Raw genomic sequence first — 17,845 nt, 5'->3', positions numbered from 1 at the left:
TATTTGTCAGTTTTGAAGACGCTCGTCAGATCTCTCTCAAAGACCAAATCTGGATTGAAACAAATCCAGATTATTTTGGAAATTTCAGCCTATCGTTTGTTTTGAAAGCCAAAGACATGTGGAGCCGAGATGTTATTATGGACATTAGACGATTGACACTAAGGGTAAAATTTTCAGCTCAAATTTGAATCATAAGAATGAATAAACTTAATAGGGTTATTTTATTTCTGCTTTTACACCAACTTAAATTTTAAGACACTGTATAAATGAAATTAATATGTATCAGAATGTGATTTTCCTTTTATAACTAACTAAACATAATTCATCTGGTGGACGCTATTATTTTCATTGGTTTTAATTTATAAATTATGTTTGTGGATCAAACTATAGAAACACAAAATTGATTGATTCTACAATATTGTAATTAAACTACACATACATCTACTAAGTTAAGGTGACTATATCTTTTATTATTGTGAAGGTTATGTTTGATTATGATATAAAATATAATTATTTATTTACTAGAAATGAGCCATTAAATTACGACATCAAAAATATTTTAATTCAGAACTTGGCTATTATGGGTATGATATTTTTTATATAATGTATCGAATTCTGGTGTATAGTTTCACAAACGTACAATAAATATCTAAACTAAGAACCTCTGTATGCTTCCATATAACGATTACGTAGATATATACAAAATGTCACATAAACATGTGATAAGTGATGTTATCAATCATGTTTCTGAAAAAAAATTATTCATTTTATGTGCCACAAGCGCATATACCTAAGCTGTGATTATTAGAAACGTTAATATTCAAAATAATCTATAATTTTTGTCCACGGCATAGTGGATCATAGAACTTCTCTGTTTGTTTTTTTTCAAGTACAAACTTTTAGTTCATAGCGCCGTCATCACTTTAAGTTTTTTGAGATTTAATTACACATTTGGACTCACGAGGTTTAAACCCTTTAGATTGATGTAGTTAACCACGGTCAAGGTCTCATAGATTAATTTACTGTAATTCCGCCTAAAAACTTCAAGTTTAGGGTAGGATGATACAGAATCTGAAAAGCAACAAAATTTAATCGGGTATCACGTTTAGTATTTATTGGTGGTGCACAAATATTAAGCAAATGATAAGGAAATAAAATACTCATACATTAATTTGCCCTAATCCTACCTCAAAGAATGTCAAGCGTCGCGGCTATTAAAGGGTTATTCCTGGTTTCATTATGAATTGTGATTCAAAGAAAAGATATTAGCAAATAGCTTAGATTTCTACATCACACCTTTTAGAAACATCAAATTAAAAACAAACAAACAACCTTACGCCTTTGATTACGTGCAATTATTTTATTGAGTTTATTTACACGTCCATTTCAAAGATATTATAAACATATCAAAATTGCCTTTTAAGGTGTTTATATATATATATATATATAATGCCTTAAAATATCGAAGGAATTGGTATATTAATATTCCAAACAAAAACTTACCGCATGTTCGGTAAACAGCCAGGTTTGCTACAGATGTTTTAGAAATCAGATATAGTCCGATTTGAATATTTTACAAGGTTATAGACAGTAAATCAGGATAATTTGCTGTGAATGAAATAATTGGAGTCATTGCTACTTTATCAACTCAACGAAAGCAGGAAATGTTGATTACTATAGCGATATCAGGTCTCCAACATTGGATCTTCCAATTAACCATACAATAAAAATATTTTATAAACACAAACTTGTTAAAAATAACCATATTAGCAAATGAGATTTCAATATTACATTTTATATAATAGTATAAAAGGCGGTCAAAAATTATGGGAAGCCATCATTGAATGATTAATGAAAGTTATAAAATTTAACTAAAATAAATTTGTTTGTACCCCAAAATACACCTATTCTTCTCTTAATTCATCAGTCTGAAAGTAATTATTGAATAACCATATTTTAATAAATGTTACGCTAAAACATGAAATGTTATTGTGAAGAAATATACGTGTGTTCGCTGTAAAAGACGTCCCAGGTTAAAAGTAGGGATTCGATTTCCTTCGATGAACGCAGCAGATAGTTCAGTATGACATTGCTATAAGAAAAGCGCACGCAAACTGTAAAAAACATAAAAAGGACACTTGAACATTTAAACTGTAATCTAGGTCAGGAAGGAGAAAGCGTATTGCGGACATTTCGACACAATTTTTCAACAGTAAAAAGGACAAAAGATTGTAACAAACATTTATTTGTTTTCAGTTTAAGTAGGTGATATATGTGTTAGAATACGAAAAGTATATTTATTAATTAACATTTACTCATCACTCAAAACATTTTAAACATTAGGCATATTTGTAGTGTTATTTAAGTATTATATCTAATACATAAACATGACGTAGAGCTTAGCTGAAACACTTCTTGATCAATTTTATTTTGCTTTTGGCTTGAACTCAATGTCGTAACAAATTTGAGCTAGAATATTTTAGAGTTATATCGTCGAAATTATCAAAGAATAACAAATAAAAATCAAACCTTTTGAACAAATAAACAAACATGAATATCTATATATGCAAAAACGGCTCGTTTGGGTTGAGAAAATAATTTTACGTAGAATATTTTTTCAACCCAAACGAGCCGTTTTTGCATATATATTTCTCTACAAGTGGGTTTTCTCGACATCAATGAAACATGAATATCAAGCTTTCAACATAAGCAGTTGATTTTAGAATAATCATGCGATAGTTTTGTTGCTAAGCGACGATTAATTTATTGAGCATCACCAGAAAAGAAACGTCCAAGCGTTATCGACAGAGTGATAAAGGAAATAAACCTTTTTATAGTTAGTGATACTGGTAAGAATAAATCGGACAGGTAGTAGCAGTTATTCATAGTTAGCAAAAATGATTTATTTATACTTAATATAATATTAATTATATCTAATTTTGTAGTTTTTGAAGCTAATTTGGTTCATTTTTAACTCACTTGTAAGAATGGATTAAATAACTTTCAAAACTCACATTATATAATATAAACGTTACGGTGCATGTCATTATTGCAGGCAAAGAAGGAAATTATCGCCCCATTCTATGATTTTAAAAGACATTCGAATACATTATTTTCATCTTCAGTGCTAAGAGAAGGTGTTTTAGTCTTCAGTGTCGTGGCTTCTGTTTATTCTGACTTTGATAATGAGAATCTTGGAATGGCTGTGCTATTAAACAATCAAGATACTTTAGGTAAGTTGTTTCCAGTGAAAACCGAATTAATCAAAATATTTTGAAGTTTAAAAATAATAACAATTGAATGTGATAGTTTTGATTGTCTCGTAGAAAACTAATACACATGTTTTTAAATATATGACAACATTTTGGTATGCAGATGATTAAGACATAATGAAATTATACCTGAAAAACACAAACAAAGAACTTGATGAACATCTATGTTTTTAAGGTAACTGGGAATTTAAGGCACCAAATAGTGAATGGCAAAGCCTTATAAAAAGTGAACAAGAGGAGAAATTGGAACTTGATGTTGAACAAATCTTCGAACCCATCAATATATGTCAGTATTTGTTTCCTCAACAACAAGAACATCAACAGCATGCCGTGTTTCGTTTAATCCCTTCCAATTTTTTAATTAGACTTGACCAAACAAATAAGACATCACTAATTTCTCTTGCGGAAGGAGCGAAATTACCACGTCTTATTTTCACAGTCTGGGATATGACAGAGACATGGTCTGATAACATCTTACATTTAGAGCTGTCGACCTGTGAACAGGTAAGTATATACTATGCTCGTTGAATACGCAAACAAATGGTTATTTAATCTGTAATAATATACTTTCTCTCGATCACGTATATTGAGAATTTTTATTCGGTTAATCAAAAGCTCGTAGGTACTTTGTATGCTCACTGAATGAATAAGCATAAGGTTATAAGTGAAAGTTAATCTTGGATATTATACTGACAGAAATAGCTTATCGAAACAACATGTGTATCTTGCGGGTGTGAATCGAAATTTAACACAAAAGTTATGTGTGAAACTGCAGTTTTGAACAGATATGTTTTTCCTATTTGGCACTTTAGGGTTTTGACCTGTTCAAATGTGATAAATCCATTTTAAATCAAGCTTTGAACTTCTGAATTATGTGTGTTACTAATGTATAATTATAACTATCTATATATACGGCCCGGCATGGCCAAGCGTGTAAGGCGCGCGACTCGTAATCCGAGGGTCGCGGGTTCGTGCCAGCGTCGCGCCAAACATGCTTGCCCTCCCAGCCGTCAGGGCGTTATAATGTCACGATCAGTCCCACTTTTCGTTGGTAAAAGAGTAGCCCAAGAGTTGGCGGTGGGTGGTGATGACTAGCTGCCTTCCCTCTAGTCTTACACTGCTAAATTAGGGACGGTTAGCACAGATAGCCCTCGAGTAGCTTTGTGCGAAATTCCAAAAACCAAACCTATCTATATATACACAATAAATGCTCGCGTTATGAACTTAAGTACCATAAATGACCAATCGGGAAACATCACATAGAAATATCGCAAGATAAAATGTATTTTCTTAAAACGACGATCTTAAATTATTTTAATTTAAAAAAATTGTATTAAAAATCGTTCTTTTAAACTGGCTTAGTAAAAGGTGACATTAATTAAAAATAATAAATACGAATAATTTTAATTTCGACTTAGCGATAAATTATTTGCATTTAAAATGTAATTCGTTTGCTTGATATTGTTGTATTAAAATTTCTTTATACGAAATTTATTTCCAGGATTCTTAGAAACGGTTGAAAAGCGCATTTAAAGCCAAGTTTTTTTTAGTTTTCTCATCCAAGCCTTAAGATAAACTATGCAGAAGCGAGTATGCTATGTAAGATAAAAAGCGTTTTATATTAATTGCTTATTCGTAAAAATTAACGAAATTTGTAGATTCTCTATTGAAGAGAATCTGAGTCTGATTTAGATGGGAAATCTAACTGGTATTTATCAATATCTGTAAACTTCAGTTTTTTAGATTCAGTCAACTGTTCATATTTTGAATCTTACTGTAATTTAAGTATCTTCAAGGGTGTGAGTATACAGTGTGTTGATATAAAACTTGTTTACCTTATTCTTGTCGCCACACTACTCACAGAAATATGTATGGTAATAATTATTGTACTAATGTTATTAAATTTTAATTAATACAATATTATATTGGTACAACATGTAACATTTCGTTTTAACGCATTATTTCTTTTGCCATTTTTCAATCGCTAGATATTTGACACGTTTGTGTTAGATGATCAAAATTTAAAATCAACTTGATAATATACGTTATACTAAAGATCAGAGATATATGAGTCTAGAGATTATTTTTTTCAAATGTAAATAAGAACTTCACCCAAGTTGAATTTAAGTTACTTCTTTTGACTTGACATTTGAACCTCAAGAGCATTTTATAGACATAACTATCTCTGATATAAATCTTCTTAATATAATGTCAGTGTGTAAATATTATTTATCGTTGGATATTTTTATTCTCTTTTTGTGCGATTTTATAGATATTTTCAGAATCAAAATTACTAAGCCCAATAGCATCTTTCCTGTATGGCGTTGAATTCGACTGTTCAAACGGACCCGTAATTCATCAGTTTCTTCATCTGGATAAATGTGGTGTATGTGGTAGTGATGGAACGTCATGTCTGGATTGTCGCGGGATTCTTTATGGTGGTGAGGGTTAGAAAAAATATATGTAAACAGTCATTGTAACTGTGTTTCCACAATTTATACGTCTATACAAAAATATTGATATTTTTTATTTTCATTTAAAAGGAATTGTACGTTGAAATCTTTACACTACAAATAGTCATTAAAAAAGGGACTTGCACTAAAAAAAGACTACATATATATTTCCGTGACCTACGACATAACTCAGGAGTAATGGTACACTTATTGTTTGGACGTATACAGATATAATTATTTACAAACAACAAACAGCATCTAGGTCTAACTGCTCAGAATTACAAAACATCTATTGAGTACCTAATTTTTTTAGACTTGGACGAGTTTCATTGTTTGATGTGATATATATATATATATTTAATTTCAGTAGTTTCTCTATATTTACTTCAGTTTTAAATTTTACCTGTTAGTAGATAACTTAGTATTACTTACGAAGTGTTTCATCACCTACTCTGCTGATACTGATTTCTATACTTCGTATTTTTCTACGGCGTTTTTTAATTTCTTAATTGTATGTTTCAAATTTGTTTTTAAAATGTGGTTCTGCTCTTATGACACTGTTTGGTCGAAACATAGACTATCTATGTTCTGCTCACCATGGGTATTGAAACCTGGTTTCTAGTGGTAGAGTCCCGCAAACATACCGCTATACCACGAGGGAAATTTGTGAAGTTTAGAAGAGTTATTTGTTTATCTTTCTCCTATTTAATGGTGAACTTAATATTTGGATGTACGGAGCTAGTGTGGTTAAAAAAACCTATCTGCATGTTCTATAGATGTGAATCTGGCAAATGTACCATCTACAGGTCCCCATCAGTATGGCGGTGAATGTAAAGCTGAACAGTTAGCTTGAAACTGACTATGTGTGATAAAGATGTTTCTTAAGATTATTTACATGAGATTCCCCATGTATAAGTTATTTATCTTTATGAAGTTTTGGTTGTTGAACGTAAAATTAGTTTTGGAAGTAGTAAATGCTTTTATAGTTTTAACTCATTGTTGAGGTTAGGGTCTTTGATGTAAAATTCTAAAGCTATGTTACAGGTGTTTATGGCTGGAACTTCAATGAAGATAAAGAATAAATCGAAACTAACCATATAGTCTTCATAGTTTAATTAACAAAATGTAGCTCAAAGGTAAATGGCGTCTTCGTAAAAGAGTATGTGCTTACTGATAGCAAAACCTTTATAAAATGATCCGGTGTATTTACATGCGCGGAAAGGAAAATACCTCCATAGTATGTCTGTCTAAGTTGTATTTTAATGATTTATATGTTAAATTTATGGTTCTTCATGGACAACTAGGTTTGTGTAGTTTGGGAGTCCAATACGGTTGTGGAGTACATGAGGTAGTCTTACGTAAGTAGAAATAAAAGTACTCTTGAAAATGTATTTGCGCTGTTGATTGTAATAACATTTTATTTAGTTGTGTTCAATGCACTTTGGTTGGATTTGTGGAGATTGGCAAATTTGTTTGTATTTAATTTGATGCCATTCATTTTCTATTGTACTCTATAGATAGGATAAAATCAATAACTACTGCCATTAAAACGAACACAAGCTCAAATAACATGACAATATGTTTTACAGTGCAAACTTTTGTTAGTAAAACACAACAGATGGCTTAGAATTCATGGCCTAATTTTGCAGTACAGGTAGCCTACAATTACTTCTCCAGGTACACATTCTAATGTAGAATGTCAAAAAGAAAATATTAGTTTGGTTCATACAACAGAGTTGTGAAGTGTAGATTCACCCGACAATTAAAGTGCCCTAATAAAGACACCAGATAGTTTCTCGACTGGAATGTTAAATATACTTCTATCTTAAGATTAATCGCTTTTGAGGAGCTCAAAATATTTCGATACTTCACTTCAGTGGGTATATCCCTACTAGATTAAGAATCTTGGAGAAGATATTGCAACCAAAAACTACCCACAAATGAATCTTTTAATTGACGATTTTAGAATTGTTAATCCACACATCTATTTTTCTGACATCTCAGAAATAGACTTTTTTAATAACAAATTATATAAAAAACGTAGTAGTGCTGAAGATGTTAACTTAGTATCTTTAGAACTTTCGATAATTTTCATTTATATTTTATAATGTTAGTTTTACATATGAAAAAACGAACTCGGTGCTTAATAATTTCAACCATAATAAGATGAGATACTACGCTATGAAAATGAAAAATTAGAACAACGCCAGAATCTTGCAAGCACCTTTTCAATACTATTAAACGGTAGCCTCAATTGACTAGCATTAGGACCTCACACCCTCCTGTGTTTATGGTATAAAGATGGTGTACTTCGATAACCAAATCAAGCAATACATGCAACAAGGAAAAACCAGATTATTATTCTTCCATTCATTGGGCGATACGGGTGATAAACACGTTAGTGAATGTTTGGACAAGCAAAACCTTCCTTGGGAGGTCTATTTATCACATAAAGAAATACAGGTTGTTGAATTACACAAAAATAACAGCTAAAATTGGTATTTTGATTAATACAAGATATTTTTTGAAAAAATGTTTGAATTTATAAATAGTATTTTTATCAACAGGTCAAATTTGTTAGAAAAATGGTGTTTTATAAATTTGATAATTTCACAATCTACCTAAAAATATGTGTAAAACGTCAACGTGACTATTCACATTTAAGTCCAATGTCTTGTAGTTCCTGATGTTTATGAAATGTTTATGAAATGTTTATGAAAATATTATATTTTTTACAAAAATTAGCATAATTTTAGTTGGTTAAATCATTATTCACAAATCTATTATAATCAAACTATTCCAAAATATCTGAAAATACCTGTTTTACAGTGATGCCTAGACAACCTATTGCTGAATATAGTAAACTTCATCAAAATCATCTCAATTATGTTTTCAAACATTGTTATTTTGTGCCAGATTCAACATACGACTGTGGTATTTGCGTTGACAAAAGAAATTCATCTAATTCTCAACACAGAGATTGTTTAGAAGTTTGTGGAGGTCAAAATACCATGCTTCTTTTTGAAGGAAAGGAAGTATGTCTTGGGTAAGAAATTTTAAAATTTGAATAATTTTTACACATTTTAGTTTGTATATAATTATTTTATTCGTAGCTAAAAAATGTGGCTTGATGGCCATGAAAGCCAATGCGTCTTATATTTTCAGGTAAATTACATCCAGAATTTGCAAAGGTTTACTAAACTTTATTTAAAGTACGAAAGCTAAACTCGTATTCAATATGTACACGTAAATAAGAAATAAACAAATATTTCAATGGAAACTCTGAACACCTCTTAGAAAACAGCACTATAAACCCATGTTACAGCAAGAAACACATTTTCCTTTTTCAATGAAATTACGATATCAGAAACTGACCTAGTAAATAAACTGGAAAAAATTACATCATGTAAGGAATAATAAACTGTCAGCTGAGGATCATTGGCAAAGAAAATAAAATGACATTCATCATTAATACTTATACATACGAAACTCAGTATAGTATGTTGTAGCATAATATATGCGATTCGGTTTGTCTAAACCTGTAGGAGAAGAATTAATAAGTATACACAGTCAAAACTTATGTAAAGAATTTGTCATCATTAAGAAACAAGGTAAAATGATTTTAAATGAGGTAAGATGATTTCTAAAAGTAAGCACGATTTTTTATGAAGAGAAGTATTTATAAGGTACCTTAATCGAAATAACATTTTGTTTTGTTTTTAATATAAAATAATTTTACTCACTTTATGTGTTAAAATATTTGACCAACTATGAACATTTTGTTCGTAGTTTTTGAGTATTTCTACTTTTGTTATTATTCTTAATATTTCTTAGGTTTGAATAGATATTTACAAATTAATATAAATCTTCTGTTAAGGTGGTGTGGAATGTCAAGGCTGTTCACGCCAGAAACTTTCTTCATTATTCAAACATTATGTCTCAACAAATTAAATATATATATTTATGTAAATGGTTTATTCGGTTACTAAAATATTAATATATTGCAAAAAATATGAAATGAACGTTAGAGTTTCTAATTTCGAAATTTAGTAAACGAAGTTGGTCTAGGAAATGAGTAAAGAATAATCTTGTTTAGTATATCCTTGTTTAACTATGGAAAATTAATCTTAAACCTGATGAGTCGTGAAATAGTCGAAACAAAAAATTTCTTTTGCTGTACATAAACTGCTGTTAATGAATCAAATGTTCGAGGTTTCAAAACTGTTAAACTACTGAGGCAAGATCCGAATGGAAATACACTTTATTCTTATGTTGTAACATAAGGTTGTGACTAACTTCATCGTAAACAATAATACTGTAGGAACGTGCAGTTCTTCATTGTGTCATGCTGAACCCCTGTTTTAATTCTCTAACTTTAATGTACATATTATTGTGTTTATTGTGACAACATGATTGTTAAAGCATTAACATTAGACTATACTTCTTATTATTTTGTTGCCATGGTCCTTCTAGCACTTTTTGATTACATAAATCATTATTTCAGCTATTAGTTTTAACACAAGTTACGTGTCTCAGTCACTGAAAAACTATGGTGTTGCTCAACTACTCTTTTCTTGTAAACATATTTTATTAATGATATGACTGTTTCAAATGAAAGATACAACCATTTCCAAGACTATCTGATTTTGTTTATATTTCACACGTAACAGGAAAGAAGACGGAGAAGCTTTCTTTCCTTGTAAGGAAGTGGGAAATGCTTCAACTTATCTTAACAGGTAATTAGATTTTTACTCTTCATATTTATTTATTAAATAAAAAAGTCCTGAAGATTTAGAAACGTGTACTCGTACATATTTGAATCACACTAAATATTAACTGTAAAGCCGTCGACCAGTGAAACACCAGGTATTTCAAAATGACTTTTAAAATATCGTAATAAATATTACTTGTTTTTTCAACATTAAATTAATATTTAAAACTTCTATTGCTGGAAACGTTTCAAACACAAAACTATGAAATATACTGAAAATAGTTTGTTTGTCTACTACGTTTAAAACATGGAGAAAATTAAGAGCATATATATATATAATTTATGAAATAAAACGAATTAAATATTGAAAAAATAATTAATGAAACTTGACATTAAAATGTTTAATTGACAAAATAAAAAGTATTAACTATTGATTAACTATTTAAAAACGAAAATGTTCAATCTGGATATTTATTCTTATCAATTTTTATCTACTATGTTAGCAATAACAGCTGAAGCATTTCCTGATGCATCGTATTTTATAGTTTCCTGCTATAAACGCACCACTACGATCGAATTGTCTAATGATTTAATATACGAAACAATACAAGCGAGAATTTATTTGATATCGGTTTTTTTAACGTTATTGAGTAGGCTCAAACATTTTTCAGACTGCAATGCCTTTCCCCTCTTTCTAGCGGCTCCCCACTGGCACAGCGGTATGTCTGCGGACTCATACCGCTGAAAATGGGTTTTGATACCCGTAGTTGGTAGATAAGGGATAACCTATTATGCAGCTTTACGCTTAACTCCAAACAAACACGTTTAAAACTATCCATGAATAATAGGATAGTTCAATCAAACTCAATAGAAGAGATTCTCTTATTTTATCTTGATTTTAAGTTGTATCTTCAACTGATCATATTCAGGGGGTGGACAAAAAAAAGTAGTTCTTTGGAAATATTAATTTATTATGTCTGAACTTCTAAAAAGTTTAGTTACATTCTCTCATAAAATATGTAGTGTGTACATCTGCTGTAGTTTATTGGATCTTTTTATTACAATTAGCCTACAAAATAATCAAACATTTTCTCTGCAGTTGTGGAGTTGTTTAAAGCTACCTTAGAAATATAAGCATTAATGTTATAAAATATCTAGTTCAATCATCTCATATCAATCCGATTGAAAATTTATAGGCTGAGTTATGTCAATTAACGAAATATTACAAGTCAAACAAGAAAGATGAACTTTCTGAAGTACTCATAGAAAGATAGCAGTCAATCACTCAGGAATGTCTGCATAAACTAATTGAAAGCATGCCACGTCAATGTAAAGCAGTACTAAATCCTAGGGTATGACGACTAAATATAAACTTGTGAAACTGGTTTATGTTATTTTAAGTTTCATTTTTACGTTTGATTACTGCAGAGAAACTTGTTTGTTTATTTTGTAGGCTAATTGAAATAAGTTTGTTTTTTGAATTTCGCGCAAAGCTACTTGAGGGCTATCTGCGCTAGTCGTCTCTAATTCAGCAGTGTAAGACTAGAGGGCAGGCAGCTAGTCATCACCACCCACCGCCAACTCTTGGGCTACTCTTTTACCAACGAATAGTGCGATTGACCGTTATATTATAACGCTCTCACAGTTGAAAGGCGCAACCCTCAGATTACAAGTCCCACGCCATAACCTACCTGGCCATGCCGGGCATATTTAAAGAAAACGTCATCATCAGCCGATATTTCCCAAGTAGTCACCCTCTCAAGTACTAAGCGGGCCTGATGTTGCTTAGCTTCGGGATTGCACGAGAACCGATGCTCGGAACGTGGTATGAACAATTGTAATAACAATATCTCAGAAAGTAATGGAGTTGTACGACATTTTTTTATGATAAAATGTAAATAAAACCATGAAAAGTTCAAGTATTTACAAGAGCCGCTGTTAAAATTAGGATTTGAGATCATATTTTAACATATTTCGTTGAATGCGTTCTAAAAACAAGTAGTTATAAATACTTTTCTGCTAGCTAATAAAAGATCGAAAAATTAACATTTCCAAGGGTAGACCACTTTTTTTGTCCACCTCCTGTAATGTTACGAATATTGTTTTTTTTGTCCTTTAATTATAAGTAGGAATATTGTTGTTTAAAAACGTGATATTGGAGACATGGACGGTATTGAATTGTAGTATATTATTTTACCTACAGTCTATCAGTATGTCTCGAAAGCTCTGATAGACGTTCATCTTTATTTGAATCATTTTTGTGGATGATATTAATGTTGTTTAATACAATTTTTTTCATATCTTTTACGTGTGTTGTATTGCATATTGCGTGAATGTTCTACTACATTATAGCGTACAGCGTTGATCACAGATATTTCATCTGTAAGTTTATAGAAATAAATATCATTATTATTTTAAAGGTAAGCACATGTACAATTAGCTAAGAAGTTCGAGTAAAATTATTTTACTCTTCTCCAAAATATCGATTTGTATTTTCTGGTAATATTTAAATAATGACTAGAAAATGTTTCATTATTTACTTATAGTCCTAGATATTTGTTGTGTTTTTTATGCTTGCTTAGAACATTTTAAAATCAGACAAATAAAATTTTAAATTATTATCGCCCTATTTAAAAAGCTGTAAATATCTTTCTTCAGTAATATTGCAATACCATATATTCGCGATGTATAATATATTCCACGTACTACATGTATTAATTTTGGTTATATATATATATGATTTATTGCTTTACGTAATAATATTTCGTTTAAATTTAAACGTGACTCCTGTTCAAAACAGGATAATTTACTGATATGATGAACCTTGATATAAATATCTGATAAAACTCGCAAAAAACGGATTCTTTAAAATGTAATATGTAAAAACATGAGAAAGTTTAATAAGTTACTGTTTTTCGTATACATTTAAAAGTGTTACAGCTAGAATAATTTACACGAACATAGCTGGAAGTTGGTAATTTATACAATTTATACCTATCAGTTTCTTCGGAAAAATTGAATATAGTCTTATGTTAGATTTTGGATACACAATGAGGTTAAACTTTATATAACAGTTAGCTGTAGGTGTTTCTGTCATAAGCTTCAGAGCTTATAATTGTAAAAATCGGGGTTATCAGCTAGCTCCTTCTCCAGTTAAGCAGTTAATAAGATTCAAATAAACATAGTAATGAACAGAAGTCCGTTGGTATCCAATTAGTTTTTTCTTGACACACAATTATTTATAGTGACAGATAACTACCAGATAGAAAAACAAAAAAATGAGATTTTAGGCTTCATCGTGAAATACATTTCTCTTGTAATTGCTCAACATCATTCCATTATTTTGTTATATATCAGAAAAATGCAGTGAATGCTGTGGAAAACGTAATATCTAGAAAATATAATCATATTGTTCTCGATATCAAGGTATTCTTTACTCACTCATTTCACGTGTCTTACCTAACTTATGAGTGGAATATTAAATCTCCAAACACATTTTAAATAAAAGATATACAGTGAAATAAAGGCTGCGTATATTTCTGTGAAATGCTAAAAATATTTAATAAATATTAAATTAATTATTAATAATAAAATGGAGAAAATTTTAATCATTCTTTAACTGTTTTCATTCAATTAATGTGATTTTAAGTTGAATTATTACACACAAGTGACGGCCCGTCATGGCCAAGCGCGTTGAGGCGTGCGACTCGTAATCTGAGGGTTGCGGCGTTCGCATCCGCGTCGCGCCAAACATACTTGCCCTTTCAGCCGTGGGGGCATTATAATGTGACAGTCAATCCCACTATTTGTTGGTATAAGAGTAGCCCAAGAGTTGGCGGTAGGTGGTGATGACTAGCTGCCTTCCCTCTAGTCTTACACTGCTAAATTAGGGACGGCTAACACAGATAACCCTCAAGTAGCTTTGTGCGAAATTCAAACAAACAAACAATATACATAAGTAATTTACGTTTTCTATCAGTTTCTTTTAACGGATCAATAAATTAACTTTAACGAATATCTTTTTGAATCAGAGCTATTGTTGAAGCCGAGATTTGTGGAATTTGGTGTGTTGATATTACTGCTTTAATCATAAACTTGAAATTAGATTATTAGTAAGATGCGTGCTAAATAAATACTTTTTAATATTTAAATTATGTTTGAAATTAAGCATTAATATGTAATAATAATTGCAGTTTGAGAACTTAATTGCTTCCACTTACATATTGATGAGAAGCAACACTTCAGGTTATTAGTGGAAAGAATCATTGAAAGATAATAATATCTCACAAGGCTTCACTGGACAACTGAAACTAAATAAGGACTTCCTCTCAGCATGCTTAATGTAATGTTCTTGGATCAAAACATGGAGATTTAATCACCTTTTTAATTGCAGTAAAACAATGCATAATAGGTCGGTAAAATATATAAGTAGAAATTTTACTGCAATTTCCTAAGTGTTCACATTTTCCATATTAAATGCTAAAAAAGTGTTGTTTTTTTATTTTTCTTATTTTCATCTTTCGAAGCTTTACTCAAATAAGTGGTTGAGTCTAACAACGCAAAATGCATATTTTTTCTTTATGTACAATGGCAAGATTTTGGCCAGCAGTGAAAATTAGGATGTCAACATATAAAATGTCTTATTTCTAAAGGAAAATGTGAAACAAGTACATATTTTTATTTATTTAATCGAAATAAGCTTCATCGGACTCAATACACTTTTGCCAATGATTTGAACTTTAGAAGTGCAATATTTAGATAACTAGGCGTCTTTTGATGAAATGAAGTCTCTAAAGAAACTTTCCACTGACCTTAGGTTTGCAAACTTTTTTCCTTTAAAATGTCCAGATGTTTAAAGAAGTGATAATCTATAGTGGAAAAATATACTAAAAGGTGTTTAGTTTTTGGACAGCAACCTGTGAGACATGAGATGGAGCATTTTTTAAAAGTAGTATGGGTCTACTGTCATTGGATATTTTCGTGACAACAGTTGATGCATAATTAAATAATTTTCTGCTGTAATTGTTTCTGTTAGATTTAAAAATGAATAATGAACAATAACTCAAATTCGCTGATGATCACCAAACACTGAACATAAGTGTTTTAGGGTGCAGAGCTAGTTTTGGCAAATGTTGTGGCGCTTCTTTATTGTAAAGTCACTGCCCGGATCTTAAAGAATCGACTTGCGACTAAGAAGTGAGGAACAAATTTCAAATAGTTTTACTTAATGGTTTTCAGTCAGTTCTTGAGGTACCCATTTCAAAAGCTTTATCAACTTACCAATTGCTTCAAGATATAGGAAAATTATTAAATAATGAAGATTAAGTTTGTCAGCAAATTCTTACACGATTTGACGGGTATCCGATTCGGTTAAGATCTTAAATTCTTCCTTATTAATAGCTGTCTCATAGCGGCCTCAAGGTCTATGCCTCCAGAGCGAAATCTCCTACACCAGCACTAAATCCTAAATCAGTAGCTGTGGCATCACCAAATGCATATTTGATGTTAGAAGCAGCTGTCGCTTCATTTTGACCAAGCTTGAACTCGTACAAGTAAATTACACTAATAACAATTTTACCCCTTGTGTGTATGTGTGTGTTTTCTTATAGCAAAGCCATATTGAGCTACCTGCTGAGTCCACCGAGGGGAATCGAACCCCTGATTTTAGCGTTGTAAATCCGTCGACTTTCCGCTGTTCCAGTGGGAACTTACCCATAGTGACAAAACTGAATAAAAATGTCTTCTGAAATAAGAAAAAAGTGAACACTTTAAATGAACCGGACAATATACTATATTATTCTGAATAATTGACGATGTTATTTCTTTTTTTAGTCACCAGATATTGAGTTTCAAATTTGAACGTGAAATTCCTACATTTCTTATGCAAGAGCTTGATATTATTTGCTCTATGACGTTACATATAAATTAAGAGTAATAATTATTCGTATTATCAACACTTATGCATTTCATTAAAAAAGCTCATACCTTCATAACCTATTGTTTGTTTTGGTTTTTGTGATTTTACAGTTGTGGTCATTGCGTTGGAGGAAATACAGGATTGCTACCAGATTTCGGACAAGATCACTGTGGTGTATGTCATGGAAACGATGAATGTGTTGGTTGTGATGGTATTCCAAACAGTGGATCGATACTAGATTCCTGTGGAAAATGTAGAAGTCCAGATCATGAAATCGGTATGTTAATAAATTGGTTATTTTGTAACAATATATATAAAATAACAGCTTATATTATGAATGTAAGTTCCTTGCACATAAAGAAATCAGAGATTCCACAGATATCAAAACTACCAATTATATACAAAAGGCCAAAGTCGTTTAACCATTACTGAACATAATATGAGCTTTGTCTCTTCTTCAATGATATAAGCCTATTATCATCCCTCTAGATAATATCATATTAAATAGCTGGTTTCTTGTATCTTGATTTCAAACGTTTGCCGTAAAGTGTAATTCCTAAGTCGCTTGTGAGTATCTGTTTTTTACTGAGCAAGACTTATGTGCGTTTCTTGATTCGATTATGAAGTAGCTGATCGTGGATCTAGGGGAATCTATGAAAGCAAGAAAAAGTGTTTGTCATTTCTGCCAAAAAATGAGGATCGATATATATCTATACATAAACATACAAATCAGTTGACAGGAAAATTATACTTCTAAGTCTTGAACTACCGCTGTTAGTGAAACTGTTACAAACAGTATCTTATATCGATGCATGTTATATGTGAATTTATTAGTTTATCATTGCATTTCTATCAGGTTTAAAGCTAGTAGAAAAGGCAGACTTCGCAGGCGGCCCTGGAATAGTTGGGGGATGCTCTCTTTTATGTACTCTGGACCCAAATGATGTGTTTTCAATACATTTGGAAGATAATCTGGTCGCTGGATCAGTACCTTGTATAAGATGGCGTATTTCAGACATTCTTTAGGATCTCTGAAAACCAATGTTCATTCCTTCACTCAAAACACTTGTGTGTTAAGAGTAACTGCAGACTTGACAATTTGCTATGTTGACTATTTTAATTTTTGTATCGTAGTAAGTCTCTGTAAAATAATTTGTCGTAGACGTATCTCATGTAGCTCTGCATGAAATTTAATAATGCAAAAAAAATGTGAATCATTATTGTTGCAAAAAGGTCTTTTCTGTTGTTGGGAGCGCGGGTATTTTGTAGTACCACATGTGAAATGATAGTAACTGACACAAATACGTCGAAGTAAGTTCTGAATAGTTCGAAGATTTTATGAATAATAAGCCAGAGAATAATTATAACATTGTTTTGTTTAAAACGTTTTAATATATTTTAATGATAACATAATTTTAGAAGATGCTTAAATTTGTACACATTTCAGATTTTTCAAATTGTAAGTAATTGTCTTCAATGACATGTATTATTA

General features: G+C 30.9%; 1 protein-coding gene across 1 annotated transcript in view; it reads left to right on the top strand.

The window, feature by feature from the left end:
* Nucleotides 1-17,845, top strand: part of LOC143236505 (uncharacterized) — a 147,855-nt gene that overhangs the window by 49,981 nt on the left and 80,029 nt on the right. Inside the window, exons 11-18 of the mRNA XM_076474802.1 lie at nucleotides 11-164; nucleotides 3,056-3,233; nucleotides 3,448-3,776; nucleotides 5,545-5,713; nucleotides 8,642-8,771; nucleotides 10,396-10,461; nucleotides 16,464-16,630; nucleotides 17,210-17,359. Coding sequence (XP_076330917.1) covers nucleotides 11-164; nucleotides 3,056-3,233; nucleotides 3,448-3,776; nucleotides 5,545-5,713; nucleotides 8,642-8,771; nucleotides 10,396-10,461; nucleotides 16,464-16,630; nucleotides 17,210-17,359 — 1,343 coding nt within the window. The remainder of the gene's footprint in view (nucleotides 1-10; nucleotides 165-3,055; nucleotides 3,234-3,447; nucleotides 3,777-5,544; nucleotides 5,714-8,641; nucleotides 8,772-10,395; nucleotides 10,462-16,463; nucleotides 16,631-17,209; nucleotides 17,360-17,845) is intronic.

Source organism: Tachypleus tridentatus, chromosome 13, assembly GCF_004210375.1.
Source record: "Tachypleus tridentatus isolate NWPU-2018 chromosome 13, ASM421037v1, whole genome shotgun sequence".
Taxonomy (NCBI): Eukaryota; Metazoa; Arthropoda; class Merostomata; order Xiphosura; family Limulidae; genus Tachypleus; species Tachypleus tridentatus.
Note: the sequence above shows the minus strand (reverse complement) of the source record. Positions and strands in the feature narration are given on the sequence as shown.